The sequence below is a fragment of the Panthera uncia genome, chromosome B4 (assembly GCF_023721935.1).
Source record: "Panthera uncia isolate 11264 chromosome B4, Puncia_PCG_1.0, whole genome shotgun sequence".
In the NCBI taxonomy this organism is placed as follows: domain Eukaryota; kingdom Metazoa; phylum Chordata; class Mammalia; order Carnivora; family Felidae; genus Panthera; species Panthera uncia.
Window position 1 is genome coordinate 21,123,866 of NC_064809.1, and position 16,206 is coordinate 21,140,071.

The 16,206-nt window shown below is 43.5% G+C and overlaps 1 protein-coding gene across 2 annotated transcripts in view; it reads right to left on the minus strand.

Annotated features, from left to right (window-relative positions):
- CB4H10orf67 (chromosome B4 C10orf67 homolog) overlaps positions 1 to 16,206 on the minus strand; it is a 161,874-nt gene that overhangs the window by 55,455 nt on the left and 90,213 nt on the right. For both annotated transcript variants that reach the window (XM_049624696.1, XM_049624697.1), the window contains exons 9-10: positions 13,756 to 13,815; positions 12,611 to 12,784 (exon numbers count right to left, since the gene is read on the minus strand). In XM_049624696.1, coding sequence (XP_049480653.1) covers positions 12,611 to 12,784; positions 13,756 to 13,815 — 234 coding nt within the window. The remainder of the gene's footprint in view (positions 1 to 12,610; positions 12,785 to 13,755; positions 13,816 to 16,206) is intronic.

A 16,206-nucleotide genomic window follows, 5' to 3' on the forward strand; every position in this document is an offset into this window, starting at 1 on the left:
GAAATTTGTTTAGTCTTTTTTTTCCCCCCCAATACCCTTCACTCTCTCAACTTCCCAATTTTTGGAAGGAATGTTATTTTTACATTGTCAATGTCTATGGGATTGTTCTCGAACTATGATGGAGTGTCCTACACTTTATCTACACACTGATTCTAAAAAGTATAATGTGGTTTTGCAAATATTATTTACTACAGGACCAAGTAGTGTCATTGGCTCCATAGGGAAGGAAATGTAAACCTGTTACTAAGCTTTGCCACTGAAAGGAGGACCTTCCTTTTTGAAAGTTTATTTATTTATTTTTGGGAGAGAGCAAGAGGGAGAGAGCACGAACAGAGAAGGGGCAAAGGGAGGGGAGAGAGGGAAAGGGAGGGGCACAGAGAGAGAGAGAGGGAATCCCAAGCAGACTACGCACTGCCCAAGATGGGGCTTAAATCCATGAACCGTAAGATCATGACCTGAGCCAAAATCAAGAGTCAGACACTTAACTGACTGAGCCACCCAGGCGCCCCTGAATGAGGGGCTTCCAAGTGCTAGTTTAATGCTACAACGTTTCATTTTTCTAGCTTCCTTTCCCTCTGAGTCACACTTACTTTCTCCTTCTCCTGTGTCCATATCATCCTGCATATTGGATTCTTTCTATGTTTGGTTGGAGTATTTCTTGAGTAATTTTTTTACACGGGTTCCACGTAGGGTAAACTTTTTGAGTTTCTACACGTTCAAAAAGATCTTTATATTTCTTACATACTCAGTTGAGACTTTAGTTGGACATAAGAATTAGGATTCAGAAATGTTTTTCCTTTTGAAAACCCTGCTTTATTTTCTTGTAGCAATCAATGATGCTGATGAGAAAATTAGTTTCCTTTCTTTGGAGCCTTTGAAGTGGTCTGAGAACTACCCAAATAAATGTTCCCTTTGTTGTCTACACAGTATCTCAAACCCCCTAGATGAAACCACCAACTACCGCTACCAACATTGTGACTCAGTCTTCCCAAGGCCCATGTGACAGAAAGCTAGACAAAACCGAAATCTTAAGGTACAACAGCACCAATTTAACAAGAACAATGAGAAGTATTTGTTATCATTAGCTTTTCTTGGATTCAAAAAAGTGAGGATCACCAAAGTGACCGTGGCATGCACTTTTTAGAATCCTTCCACCTATTTTTTTTTCAAAGGGAACCATCCACTTGAACTGCCTCTCTTCCTAGGCACAGGGAGTAGAGAGCAAGTTCACTGCCACTTGGTTAACAATGGACCAAGGAAACCATTGGGGTAAGAATTTCAAGCTTTGGAGGGCACTTGCCAGTATGCTAATGGAGAAAAAATTAACCCAAATTTTAACAATTAATCCACAAAAAGTTAGGAAAACAGTTTGGTAAAACAAAATAAGTTCTCATGTAGAAAGACATTTATATTTACTCATGTCACTGTATCCAAAGTGATACCTGTAATTGAAAGTTTAAGAAAGTCTTTGTGTTTAAATTCACATGTAGTAAACACTAGTTCCAATTTTCAAGGCTCTCTTTTCCTGCCTCTCATATAATGATCGACTCTGTAATAACTAAAGATAAGACCCTTGCTAAAGCGTATCTTCTATAAAGCAAATAATCATTCCATTTCCCCAAAAGACAATACTTCAACAATGACCAAGATAGCTTCTCTTTTCACTGAAAAAAACAAAACAAAACAAAAACCACAAAAAACTCAAAACAACGAAGCACTACACGTAGACCAGAGTGTTTGCTCTCCAGTTTGAGTTGAACTTTCAACTTTGCTACAGCACGTTACATTGAATCCTGGCTCTGTCCACATTGAACTGTTATTTTGTTTTGTCAGCTGCTGACATTCCACTTTCTCTGGAATATGCATGCTGGTCTTTCTGTGGCTACTTCATTGTCAGGTGCAAACATTGGACTGCAGAGCAATAGATGGAGGTGAAAATGAATGGTAATGTTAATACAAAAGTAGATAACTTCCTAAGTAGGAAAAGGTAAGGTAAATAATGGTAAAAATAACCAAAAATTGTGATTAGAAATAATTTATGATAAATAGTTCCCATTTTCTTTTGAGTGTATGTATATTGATAAATTAAAAAAAAAACATAAAATGAAGAAACAAGGTTCATTTATGACAGGTTGTAATTCTTAAGTTTGTTTTCCATTTTTTGCACGTAAAACATATTAAAAATCAACAGTTAATCAATATAATCTTCTAAATTAGGAATCAAGAGTCAACGTTTGTAATAACTACAGTGCAATTATGTTTGTTAATCACCATAGGATTAATTAACCATATTCCTTATCATATCCACTTTCTTCTTTTCTTGTCAATGAGTCATTACATTCTCTTATTTCTCCTACTTTCCACAAATATCCCTTTTCTGAAACTTTGGCCATTCTTTCTGGGCTGAATGCCTCCTTGCATCTCCTTTAAACCACTAAATAGATTACCATCAAAACAATCTTTCTAACTCATCATGAACAAAGGTAATCTTTTGTCCCTTAAATGTCATTAATCTTGACTTTTATGTTAACATTTTTCTTCTTTTTACCTTCTAAGCAGCACAGCTATTTTTAAACACCAGTATGGGCCCGTGGGTGCTGGTTGGCAGGGAAGAGGGGGAATGACAAGGATATGAAGAGAGGAGGACCAGCCTCCGTGCTGCCAGTTGGGAGAAAACAGACGGGGGGATTAAGAACATTGAAATAAGATATGAGGCTGTGTGCAAGCAAGCACTCACCATTGTATAGGCCAAAAGTAAAAACAAAACATTTGTCTACATATATCGCCAGTGAATTTTCTTCTAATAAACTTGTTACGCTAGGGAATTCTCTCAAAAATGAGACAAGTCTTCATTTGATGTGCCCTCTACCAGGGAGGCTCTGAAACATCTTGGTAGACGATGGGGCTACCAAGCCCTACAGAATCCATGCTGATCCGGGCAATATGCAAATCTCAAGCACGTCTTCTCAAAGGCCCGGGAGGCCACAAAAGTGTCTGTGGGTTTGGCCTCCTCGCCTGGCTCCAGATCATCTTAGACTTTACGTACACACCTTCTATCAAACTATCTGCTCTAAGAAATTTGTAACCAAAACTTCCACGATGGAAATGGCTCTAACGAAGATGATGAAGTCATTGTTTTTAGTAGCAAAAGAATAGAAACAACATCTCTGGAAGGCGCTAGTAAATTGACAGAGATTGGTTAAGTAAATGATGCTACTTCCGTGGAGTAAGATACTGTCCGTAATTGATTATATACATTGAGTGTCACTGACAGATGTCCCCTGTATCTTGTGTGTGCCAATATGCGTCAAGATTTGTCTGAATGGATGGTCGCAAGAAGTTTTCAGTGATTATCCCTGGGTGCAGGATTCTTTTTTACTTTCTTCTCTTGACATTTCTTTACTGAGAAAATGTATGAATGTTTTATAAAAAAATTTCAGACTTCCGGCATCCCACATAGGATGAAGAAGAAAAAAAAAGCCACTGCCATACTATTAGCGAGAAAACCCAGATACGCTAAAAATCACAACCTTTCTTGGACCTGTCAGAGAACTGAGGTCACAACCAGGCAACATGTATTCCAGAGAGGACCTCCCTGCGATGGGAGATGTGATGCACGAACGGTCTCATCTACAGCAGAAGCAGTACCATGCCAGCTGCAACACAAGCAGGGAAGAAAAATAAGCTAAAATGTGAAGAACCATTGAAGAGCAAGGACGGGTTACAGAGAAGTCCGAGTAGCTGGGGGCACAGGTTACAGGGAGAGTTCACACTCACTCTCAGCTTTTTGCCCCATCTTCCACCAGATGCTCATGGGGACAATTGAGGGCAGGGCAGGAAACTTGCTGATGGTGTAGACTTTAGGAGGGGATCGGCTGATGCTAAGGCGAAAGTACCCTGCCTGGGAGAGAAGGACAAGTCTTAAGGCCCTGGGAGAGGGGAAGCAAATTCTCTGGCCAATCAGACTCAAAGAAGGTGATGGGTGGAGAAATGTGAAACACCAGGCCCCACCCACTTCTCCCAGGGCTTTCTTTCCTAGGAAGGAAAAACTTTCAACTGCTGGGGAGGGCAGCAAACCTTCCTATTCTCAGGGCATAGGTGAAGACATCGCATGGCAAGAGGGAAAATTAAAGAAACATTTCCTGGGGCGCCTGGGTGGCTCAACTGGTTGAGCGTCCGACTTCGGTTCAGGTCATGATCTCGCAGCTTGTGGGTTTGAGCCCCGCATCCGGCTCTGTGCTGGCAGCTCGGAGCCTGGAGCCTACTTCAGATTCTGTGTCTCCCTCCCTCTGCCCCTTCCCCACTTGCACTCCGTCTCTCTCTCTCTCTCTCTCTCTCAAAAATAAATAAGCATTAAAAAATTAAAAAAAAAAATAAAAAGAAACATTTCCTTCCCTGGAAAGCAATTGTCTTAGGCCTTTAGAGTCTGTAATAATACAAAGGGGAGGTTCCTACTACTGCAGGAGGGATGGGAACCTCCCGCCCAAGGTCAGCTTCAAGTACAGGCACAGGTAGACCACCACAGAGAGGAGGGGCAGGAATCCTGACAGAGCTCATCTCTGAGGCCCGGGCACACGGCATTCCCCAAAGACTGGTCGGGATTAGAACAAGAGGGAACCCCCTCTGCGTTACTTACGGAAGCAATAGCTGCCAACTACTGAGGGAAGGATAGGAGCACAGAGAAAGACCTACCCTGGGGCACAAGCAGAAAGGTTCTGCTGAAATTGAGGGTGGCTCATCACTCAGAAAAAAGCCTTCTGTTCCTCCGGCTCCCATCCCAAGTGCACATCCACCCCAAGAGGTACGTCAAGGCTGCGTGCGGTCCATGAAGAAGAACCACAGCCACGACCCAACTCAAGTCAACTCAACTTCTAGCTAGACTGGCTGCGTCCCTTACAATAGCGATCTGATAGAAGAGGCACGCCATTTCCAGCTGTGAATACTGTTTACTTCAGTTTCTACTAGTCTACACGTGATGTCTGCTGGTCAGTCAAAAATGACGAGACAAAAAGGCAAGGAGAAGAGAAAACCTAGTGTCAGGAGACAAAGCAATCAACAAAATCAGGTTCAAAGAAGGCCCCGGGGCGCCTGGGTGGCTCAGTTGGTTAAGCATATGACTTCGGCTCAGGTCATGATCTCACGGTTCGTGCTGACAACTCAGGGTCCGGACCCTGCTTTGGATTCTGTGTCTCCCTCTCTCTCTACCCCTCCTCGCCTCACACTTTGTCTCTCTGTCTCTCTCAAAAATCAATATACAGTAAAAAAAAAATTTTTTTTTTAAAGATGACCCAGATCTTGGAACTATCAGATGAGGACATTAAAATAACTATAATTACAATGTTAAAGAATCTAGAGAAGTGAACGACATGGATGATTATAAATAAGGAATTTCAGCAGAAAGATGAAAAATAAGTATTAAACAAGAGTCAAATGGAAATACTAGAAATGAAAAAGACAACACCCAAAGTGAAGAATTTCTCTGATGACTCATCAGTAGATTCAATATAGCTGAGGAAGACAATTAGTGAATTTGAAGGTAAGACAAAGGAAATTCCCCTAATTGAAACACAGAGAGGAAAAAATAGCTCAAAACTGATGACCAGAATATTCAAGAGATGTGGGAGAGTATCAGTCTAACATACGTGTAACTGGAGTCTCAGGAGGAGAACGGAGAGAGGATGGGGCAAAAGAGATAACGAGAGATAATGGTCAGAGATTAATGAGAGACATCAAACCACAAATTTGAGAAGCTCAATCAAGAGACAGAGAATTCATTGCCAGCAGACCTGTACTGTAAGAACTGCAAAATGAAGTCCTTCAGGAAGAGGGAATATGATACCAGACAGAAACTTACCAGATCTACGTTAAGAAACGAAAGCTCTGGGGAAATGGTGTAAGTGAAGATGTCAGGTGCAAATCTTGCTGTGACAAATTATATCAGGTTTTTTTTTTTCCTTTTTACATGAAAATATATTAAACTTCAAAATATTTGAGGGATGCAACATGTTAGGAATTCCAAGGACTGTACTTTTGATGGACACATTGGGAAAGGTTCTCCAGGGGTATTTGAAGCAAGGTAAATGGGCAGCCATGAATTTCATAATGACTTTTTGGAGAGCTCTTGAGAAACACTATCTTCACAACTAAGACAAAGCGATTTGGTAGGAGATGGCCAAAGGCTCCTAAAAACTGCAGTGACTTTGTATTGGTCTCCTATTCATCAGTTACTTGGGTGCTTCAGTCCAAAATCTTTTTTTGTCGTTTTCCTAATACTTATTCTCCTAACACTTCCAATGGTTGTTGGAAACATCTAAAACTGTAGATTAAAATCTTTCTAATCTTAACATAGGCAATTAATTTTAAAATATGTTTATGCTTTATTTAATGTAAACCAATAGAAATGTTATGTATCCTAACCAGAATTATACTCTAGATTGTCTAGGCCCATGTCAATCAATTCCGGTGGCCTGAAACTGAATATGGGCTCACCGTATATATACATGTAGCCAATGGATTCACTGAACTCCATAACGCTTCATGGCATATGTTGTATATAACTGCTTATTATATTATATTATATTATATTATATTATATTTTCATATATTTTCATATACTTTCATATATTCATGTATATTCATGTATATTCATATATATTCATGTATATTCATATATTCAACAGAGGGATGGATCCCGCATTGAGATTGGTGAAGAAGATCTTCAAGCTATTTTCAAGATTTTTAAAAGCCCAAATAAAAGTGTGCCTTGATTCCCTAATAAAGTTGCATGAGCTAACAATCCTTAAGAACCCTTTGGATTTGGTTGGCATTAAATCAATTCAGTGAAATATCACCGGTTGTCTAAGGTTGATCAGATATGCAAGCTAAGAGTAACATGTGCTAAATGAATAAGTAAGGGAAGACAAAGAACTTTAATAAGTTCAAGGGTTTTTAATTTTTTAATTTTATTTTAAAAATGTTTTCTAACGTTTATTTTTGAGACAGAGAGAGACAGAGACAGAGCACAAGTGGGGGAGGAGCAGAGAGAGAGAGACAGAATCCAAAACAGGTTCCGGGCTGTCAGCACAGAGCCTGATGCAGGGCTTGAACCCACAAACTGTGAGATCGTGACGGAGCCGACGTTGGACGCTCAACCAACTGAGCCACCCAGGCGCCCCAGTTCAGGGCTTTTTTAACGAACAAGCAGAGACTACAGGAAAAGAAAACAAAGGGATATTAAATAATAAAGAAAGGGGCGCCTGGGTGGCGCAGTCGGTTAAGCGTCCAGCTTCAGCCAGGTCACAATCTCGCGGTCCATGAGTTCGAGCCCCGCGTCAGGCTCTGGGCTGATGGCTCGGAGCCTGGAGCCTGTTTCCGATTCTGTGTCTCCCTCTCCCTCTGCCCCTCCCCCGTTCATGCTCTGTCTCTCTCTGTCCCAAAAATAAATAAAAAACGTTGAAAAAAAAATAATAAAGAAAAGTTTAAATACCATCTTCCATGAAATCATATGCCTTAAGAAAAAAAAAAAAATTGATGTGTTGGAAAATTATCCCCAGGGTGTGAGGACAAAGCTGGGATCTGGGGGAGATCTGGCCTGAAGAGCTCAGGGCTGGAGAAACTGACAAGTTAGCAGAGTTAGACCCAAAGAGGGTGGCCAGTAGTCCAATGCCAGTGTCCGTGGGGGTGCAGCTACCTCAGGCTTGACTCTGGCCGGCAGCCACACTGAAGCAGTCCTATAGCACTGAGTTCTATGACAGCATTCATGGCACTAATCAGCAGCATGGGTACGTACAATAATGGCAGTTAGGATGAGTGACTGCATATCAAATGTTCGGTCTTCTGGGGGTAAGACCCAAGTCTGGGCAGCACCAGGACTCTGGCTAAATGACCTGGTGTTCAAGACTGGCCTTAACCGCCAGCGGGAACTGGAGAGAAACCCACAGCTGACATCCAAGCAAATGGAATAAAGCAGCACCATGCAGCGAGGGGCAAGATGGCTGCCTTATGGGCTCCTGAATGTCAAGATGACACTTCTTCTGTTACCACCAAGGTGATATTATGGGACCTAGCAACTGCCCCTGGCCGAGCGTGCCTAGGGGAGTATAGATATCGATACAAATCTCAAATCTATCTTTTCCTGATTCCCACAGCAACATCTTGGGTCCTTACCTAAGCTATTCTAAAATATCATAAGCCCTACAAAGAAAATACTATCATTGGTCCCCCCAAAAATAAACGAAAAGGCAAGGCATATCCATTATGCGATTCTTAACAAAAAGCATTTTTCATTCCTGCCACGAATAATGAATATTATTTTCTGTTCCAAATGTCCTGAAAGTATGTATTTAATTTACCATCGAACTACTCAGAATAAGACGATGTAGAAAGTAAAAGCCACCTTTCGGTTGAACTCTGAATATAATATCGCTCAGCTTGCCAACTTCGGTCTCGGAGAGAGAATCCAAGGATGAATTCATTTTAGTGGCACGTGAGAAATTTGATTTTGAAATAAAAAAGGTGTAAGGTATGACTTCTGTAATCTTCTCCTTTTAAAGTTATATTAGGAGAGAAAGATCTGGTACGATGAGGCAAATTCTCTTGGGTCAACCTAATCTACCCAAATACGGTGACTATTGCTTGACAAGCCTCTGAAGAGCACACACATGCGCAGAATCACCCCAGCTCTGCGTTAACACCGCCGCCCAGGCGGCCAGATCCACAGCGAGCAAAATGCAGGCCTTCCCGCCTTGCTGGGCGGAACCGCTCTAGCAAAGGAAGCCAAAGGGGAAAGAATGAAATAATGAAACAATAAACAGATTAGATTATTTTCGTCGTCCCTGAGGATGTTGATTTTAAACTTCATGCGTGGGGCGCCTGGGTGGCTCAGTCGGTTACTTCGGCTTAGGTCATGACCTCGCTGCGGCACCTGAGTTCGAGCCCCGCAGTCGCGTTCTGTGCTGAGAGAGCTCAGAGCCCGGAGCCTGCTTCAGATTCTGTCTCTCTCTCTCTCTCTCTCTCTCTCTGCCCCTCCCCCGCTCACACACTGTCCCTCTCTTTCTCTGTCTCTGTCTCTCTCTCTCAAATATAAATAAACATTAAAAAAATTAATTAAACTTCATGTGCAATTTAATCAAATAAAAGAGTGGCATGAGAGAGCAATGGTCAACTTCAGAAAGATTTTTCCCTCACCTACCTAGCCTATAATACTATATAACAATCATTCTGTACCCTATAATAATATTTTTTTTAGTAAATTAACCAGCGTGCAGGGTGCATGTGGTCATAATCTGCAAAACCGTTGCAAAAACCATTTTACCCCACAATGTCTAAATGGGAAAAGAAAAACGTTCTAGACTTTTTGTTGAAGTCCTTTGTGCGGTACAAATTGCTTTGTATTGAGTGAACTTTAAGAATGGGAACAGGATTGACTTTGTCCGTGTCCCATTTCCCACACAGAAGGTCCTGATGCTTTCTGCGGATCGGAGCACACACCATATGTTCCATGAGCACAGACCAGGTTACCCCGTGGAAGCTCAGAAGTCTTCCAGGGAATCATTGACTGGGTGCAACCTTAATTAACTAATTACCCGGGGGGAGGGAGGGGGGCGGCAGGGGAGGGGGGGCAGGCAAAAACCCTGGGAAGCCAATCTAACCTTGTTATGTGAAACCTGAGTATTTGCAATGTTTTACGGATATCAAAAACTAAACTTTACACAAAACACTGTCCAAATACAAATTTGATATTGTGAAATCTTTCATAAATAGAAATCAAACAGCAATGTTCGTATCATGCTTTTCAGACTGGCTAAACACTCAGTTTATCACTGTGTCCTCCTCTGTGTGAAGCATGTGCACCGTTCCCACCGAATGACACAGATTTCAAAAAAATAAGTATGATTAATTAGATAAGATAAGTGACTGATGTAAAAAAGTTCCTTCAGCAAGCTCTCTCTTTGGGCTTTTCCATGCGGTAAATGTTACAAAACCCTTTAGAGGCGATTTTTAAGAAATCCAGCCGGCTGGATTTCTTCTTTTTCATTTTTTAATTTCAAACAATTTTCGTTCTCTTTTGAAAATTTTAAGGAGTCCGGTCTCATAAAATATTTAAAAGAGAAAAAGAGGGAAATTATAACCGGTGAGCATGATACATAAAGTTAACCTCAAGTGGGGAATATACCACGTGGAAAGGTGATATAAAGGAGCACTTGCGATAAAAATACTAACAACAGAAGTGCATGTAATAGACGTACTGGTGAACTAGAAAAATATATTTCACTTTACAATCCAGCCAATTCATATAAATATACAAACACTAGCTTACGTCATCTCCCCCCATCCCCCGCTCCGGTCTCATTTTTACTTGCTGTTTAAACATTAACTTCTGAGTCTCTCCAGCTGACAAGGCACACAGTTAGGCTTTGGCCACATCAAAACAACAATCATTCTAGTCAGAAGGAAAGACTGTGACCCTAACAGAACATCTCATTGAACGATACCTCTGTGAGATCCTGTCTGCCTTTGTCTCTCCTTTACGGTGTATTTTCTATGGGTGAGACCAAGTGGTTGTTTCTGCCCCTCATGGCTATGACCTTGAGGTCATATTTCTATGACCTCTCAATTTCTATCTGTAAACTGAGCACACTGGAGTTTCTAATCTGCAATTGCAGGACTTAGTTAGGGCCTTGGGCTTGCTGCAGGGATGGGGCAGCTCTCCCAGGGGCTGTGATCGTGAGATTAGAGACTTGGTTGCTCTGTCCCAGTCACCGACCTTGCTCTGCAGTCCTGCCATCTGCTCAGAGCCTCAGACCCGGACTCTCCTCAGCCACGATCGCCAAGGGGACTGACACCATCACGGCGGTTGATGGCACCTTCTGAAACAGGACACTGCCTCGGCCATAGGCTCCCCGAATCCCAGGCTTGGGCTAGAATCCCTCCATCCAGTCTGGCTGCTCTATCCATTCGGGTCAGCCAGCCACACTGCACACTCACACCAGGGGGTGGGTTTTTCATTTTGTTTTTTGCACACACACACACACACACACAACCCCCCAAATCAAAACAAAACAAAATCAAAACACATACAAACAAATAAAGCAAACAAAAAACCAAAAACTTCCCAAGTACTGGATTCTAAACATCTCGCTTCTAGAACCCAGGCGCTGGTCAGCCATGCACCAAATGTCCCCCCAAATAGTGATTCTCCTCCGTCAGAAATTACACTGCTTTCCAGTTGTGCACGCTTCCTAACTTTGTGCCCAGTGGTGGTGCTTTCAGAGGAGAGTATCTGTCTCAGCTCCGGGGGGAGTGACTCTTTCCCTCCACCCGCATGCTTACTCCTCTGCTCGGGAGGAACAGGGAGCCATCTGGCTGGTGAGTCGGCACGAGAGGCCTGCACCTCTGCATTTAGAATACGGATGAGCCCCCGGAGCAAGAATCGGCTTTGCTCCTCCGGGTCCCCAGCGTTGGGGAAGCAGATTCTGCCCCCTGTGGGGGAAGGAGGAAGAGCAGGGGAACGCGCAGAAAGGAGAGTTTGGGAAGTGCTGCGCGTTGCCTGTGCCTATCGCCAACCGGCTTCTAAGCTTTCTAAAAACTCCACATGGAAAAAGAGTTTTGACTAGTCATACCATTCATAGTGCCCCCGGGCTGGGTCACTGCTGGGAGAATTACGATCCCCATGACTCACAGCAGAAAGGTCCCTTCAGGATCATAGGAAGGTGGGGCTCCTGAGACGGGGGGAGGAGTGTCTCCTCAGTGCCCGCACAAGAAGCCGACAGGGTGGGTTGCACATCACAAAGCTACTTCCTAACATGGTCTCTTGTACGGACCAGCGGTACCACGGCAGGCCCGGTAAAAGCAACTCTGATTGGTGGCGGTCTAGCGGATTAGGACAGGAAGAGCGTATATTTCATGCGTGCATGTCCCTGACGGTGTGAGTTAATCCAGCTGTCAATTTAGAATACTATGAGCGAATAGGGGTGCCCGGGGGGCTCAGTCGGTTGAGGGTTGAGCGTCCGACTTCGGCTCAGCTCGTGATCTAGCAGTCCGTGGGTTCGAGCCCCGAGTCCGGCTCTGCACCCACAGCTCGGAGCCTGGGGCCTGCTTGGGATTCTGTGTCTCCCTCTCTCTCTCTGCCCCTCCCCTGCTTGCGCTCTGTCTCTCAAAAATAAACAAACGTTAATTAGAATACTATGAGCAAATGGACTGTGTAGCCTTCATGCCCTGAAAATTCAGGGAATTTTCAGTAAGCTTTTGACAGATATCGGGCAGTAATGAGTTAGAAATTATACCCCCTAGAACGTGCTTTGGATGTGACTTTTCTATCCTTGCTAATTTAATAGAGACCCACTAAGCCTTAGTGACGAAGCTAATAAACCACCAACCTGGGGACAAGGGTGGCATCCTCTTGGGCAGTCAAGGGGTCCAACAAGGACACCTTGGTGCACAGAAGAGCAGACAGAGCCCTGCCCAGCTGCATGCACAGAGAGTAGGGGACCCGGCGGGTGAGACCGGCCGCCTTGCTGATGCTGGCCGTGAGGTCGCTATAGTGCCAGCAGAACGGCGGCCCTTTGTGGACCAAAGTGTCATGGCGTGTGGTCGTATGAGAAGTTCTTACCACAGGCTGTTCTTCCTTGGCAGATTTCTTCGGAGTCTTAACTTTCTTGGTCTTAACAGGCGCTAAACTGGAGGGCGAGCGTGCCCTTGAAATGGTTCCAGGCCTGGATGGAATCCTGGGTTGTGAGGACCACAGAGACAAAGAGGTTTCTTTCTCCTTGAGTGTTCTCCAGCTCTGGCACACAAAAACAACCAACTTTGTTATTCTCACTTCACGCCTCCGATTCACGTCTCTTTCTTTTCCTCCCTTGAGCGGGCATTTCAGGCTAAAGTGTTCAGTCCCAAAGGGCATGGATCTGTTCCTTTTCCCCGGTCCCACACTCCCCGTTGGCCTGATTTAATTTTCAGGCTGGGTCTGTTTTTCCACTCTTCCCCCGATGCTGCTGTACTAAGAAAAACATACCAACAAATTCAGTGTTTCCTGGAAGCAGCTGGAAAGGCCGGGGCGGGGTGAGGAGTGGGGTGCAGTGACAGCTTGAGGTCTGTATTGGATTTGTAGGGAGCTCGGGGAAGAGAAGGTAGGAGGGAAGGGACAGGAGTCTGAAGAGACAGGGCATGAGCAGGGGAGGGGCAGACAGAGAGGGAGGCACAGAACCAGAAGCAGGCTCCAGCCTCCGAGCTGTCAGCACAGAGCGGGGCCCGAACTCACGGACCGTGAGATCATGACCCGAGCCAAAGTTGGAAGCCCAACCGACTGAGCTGCCCAGGCGCCCCCAGGTTTGCCTTCTTGTCAGCTTACACTCCTCTCACCGATCTCAGCCTTCCGGCTGCTGGTTTCCCACCCACACTTTTTTTTTTTTTAAGTTTATTTATTTATTTTGAGAGAGAGAAAGCACAAGTGAAGGAGGGCAGAGAGAGAGGGAGACACAGATTCCCAAGCAGGCTCCACACGGTCAGCGTGGAGCCCGACGCGGGGCTCGAACCCCCGAACCATGAGATCGTGACCTGAGCCAAAGTCAGACACTTAACCGACTGAGCCACCCAGACGCTCCTCCCATACACACTTTTAAGCATTTTCTCCTTCAGACTCAGATCTTGGAAAGTGAAAAGTCTCGGTACGGTATGCAGGCATTCTTCAACCCAGATGCCAAAATGAGACACACACAGAATAAAAGACAAAAAAAGAACTTAAAGTTAAATGCAAACCTTGACGCTTAGGCTCTCAATCCTCTTCCTTGTTTCCATGTCCTCCTTCTGTTTATTAATCTGTGAAATGGAAGGCCCATATCATTTGTTATCATTTGCAAAGATTCAAAAGAATTTTCTAGAAAACTTCCTCAAGCAATGAAAGAATAGAATTGTAGACCCCTTGACTGCTAAAACTATGATGAGGATGTAAGGTTATAATGTTGAATATGAATTAGAAGATAAATTTGTATCCAGAAAAAAAACACTTAAAAGAGGTGAACAGAAAGAAATAAAATTGTAAATGTTTAAAGTCATTAGCATTTGTTCATTGCTTTAAGCATAATAGAGACTATAGAGAAATATATATTGTTTGCTTTTGTGGTAATAATTTGTTTCATATATTTTTACGATAGCTATAAATCCCAGGTCTTATAAAATTTGCAAAGAAATTTCAGATAATTCAATAGCCAGACTTCGATCATATAATGATGAAATTTTGATTTAAAGAATCAATTGTAGGTTCCAGGCATAAAAGGCTTTTTATCATACGTATCATTGAGATATAACTGACATATAACGCTATATTAGTTTTGGGTCTGCAACGTAATAATTCAAAATTTGCTTCTATTGCAACATGATTACCACAATAAATGTAGTTAAAACATCCATCACCACACAGTTACATTTTTTTCTTCTGGCGAGAACATTTAGGATTTACTTTCTCAGCAACTTTCAAATATACTATACAGTCTTATTAACCATAGTCACCATGTTGCACGTGATGCTCCTATGACCGCTTTTTATCTCATAACTGGAAATTTGCCCTTTTTGACCACCTTCACCCATTTCACCCACGTCCCACCCTACCCTCTGGCATTTCTAAGTTCATTTTCTTTAAGTTCATTTTCTCTAAAAACAAATCTAAGTTTGTTTTTAGATTCCACCTATAAGTAAGGTGATACAGTATTTGTCTTTCTCTGATTCACATCACTTTGTATAATTTCCTTCAGATCCATCTGTGTTGTTGCAAGGGGCAAATAATATATCATTAATGCATGCGTCAATCATATTAAGCTTTTTTCATATTAATTTACGAGTAATGCCAGTGATTTAAAAAAATTTTTTTTAACATTTATTTATTTATTTTATTTTATTTTTTAATTTTTTTAACGTTTATTTATTTTTGAGACAGAGAGAGATAGAGCATGAATGGGGGAGGGACAGAGAGAGAGGGAGACACAGAATCGGAAGCAGGCTCCAGGCTCCGAGCCATCAGCCCAGAGCCTGACGTGGGGCTCGAACTTGCGGACCGCGAGATCGTGACCTGAGCTGAAGTCAGATGCTCAACCGACTGAGCCACCCAGGGGCCCCTTAACATTTATTTATTGTTGAGAGACAGAGCGTGAGCAGGGGAGGAGCAGAGAGAGAGGGAGACACAGGATCCGAAGCAGGTTCCAGGCTCTGAGCTGTCAGCACACAGCCCGACGCGGGGCTCGAACCCACGAACCGCGAGATCATGACCCGAGCTGAAGTCAGGCACTTAACCGACTGAGCCACCCGGGCGCCCCAATGCCAGCGATTCTAATTCTGGCTAATCTTATGAAAAATGAGAAATGCCTCTAGCCGATCATCTCACTAGCGTCTCATCAACTACAATGGCGTTTCAAAAGTAGTTGTCACCTACAGATAGAGCAGAATTCAACCGAAGACAGGTCTGTGTCATGAACTCTTGAGGTCTGGGGGGATGGAGTGCTGCATTTGGGGAGAACTGGGCAGGTGTGCTGAGATCAAGGAGAACAAGCAAAGCTTGGATTTTATTTCAAACGCAGGAGGGCACCACTGAATGACTTTAAGTGTGTGGGGGTGTATGGGTGTGACATAATATTCACATTATGAAGGCGTAATTAGGTGGGGGCTACGCTTCTGGTCACGGCCGAGCAACTGCTGTGAAACCAACCCTCCCGCAGATGACAGCTATAAACTCTGGAGAAAAGTATACGAAAGCAATTACTTGAAGACAATGGCTTTAAACTTGAGAGCGGTGCCCCGTCTGGCTGGTGGGGGGAGTAACTAAAACCGAGGGGAAACCCGCAGCCTTTCAGGATTGCTGAGGACACAGTTCAGGACAGCCATAGCCAACGAAAGGCCCAAGGCAAGGAGACCCCGAGGAAAGTCAGACTGCACGGCCCCAAACCGTGTGCGTAAATTTTGCCTAATCTCTAGCTGATGCCTGGGCGATGCCTGCAGCGAAGGGAAGCCTTGAAGATGGAATTAGGATTGGTGGCGATGTCGCCACCCACCGCCTGCAACACGCGGCTGCAGTTTGATTGCAACCAAGTTCATTGCCTGCTTTTTAAAATTTTTTTTTAATTTTTTTAACGTTTTTTTTTTTTTTTAATTTATTTTTGAGACAGGGAGAGACAGAGCATGAACAGGGGAGGGTCAGAGAGAGGGAGACACAGAATCTGA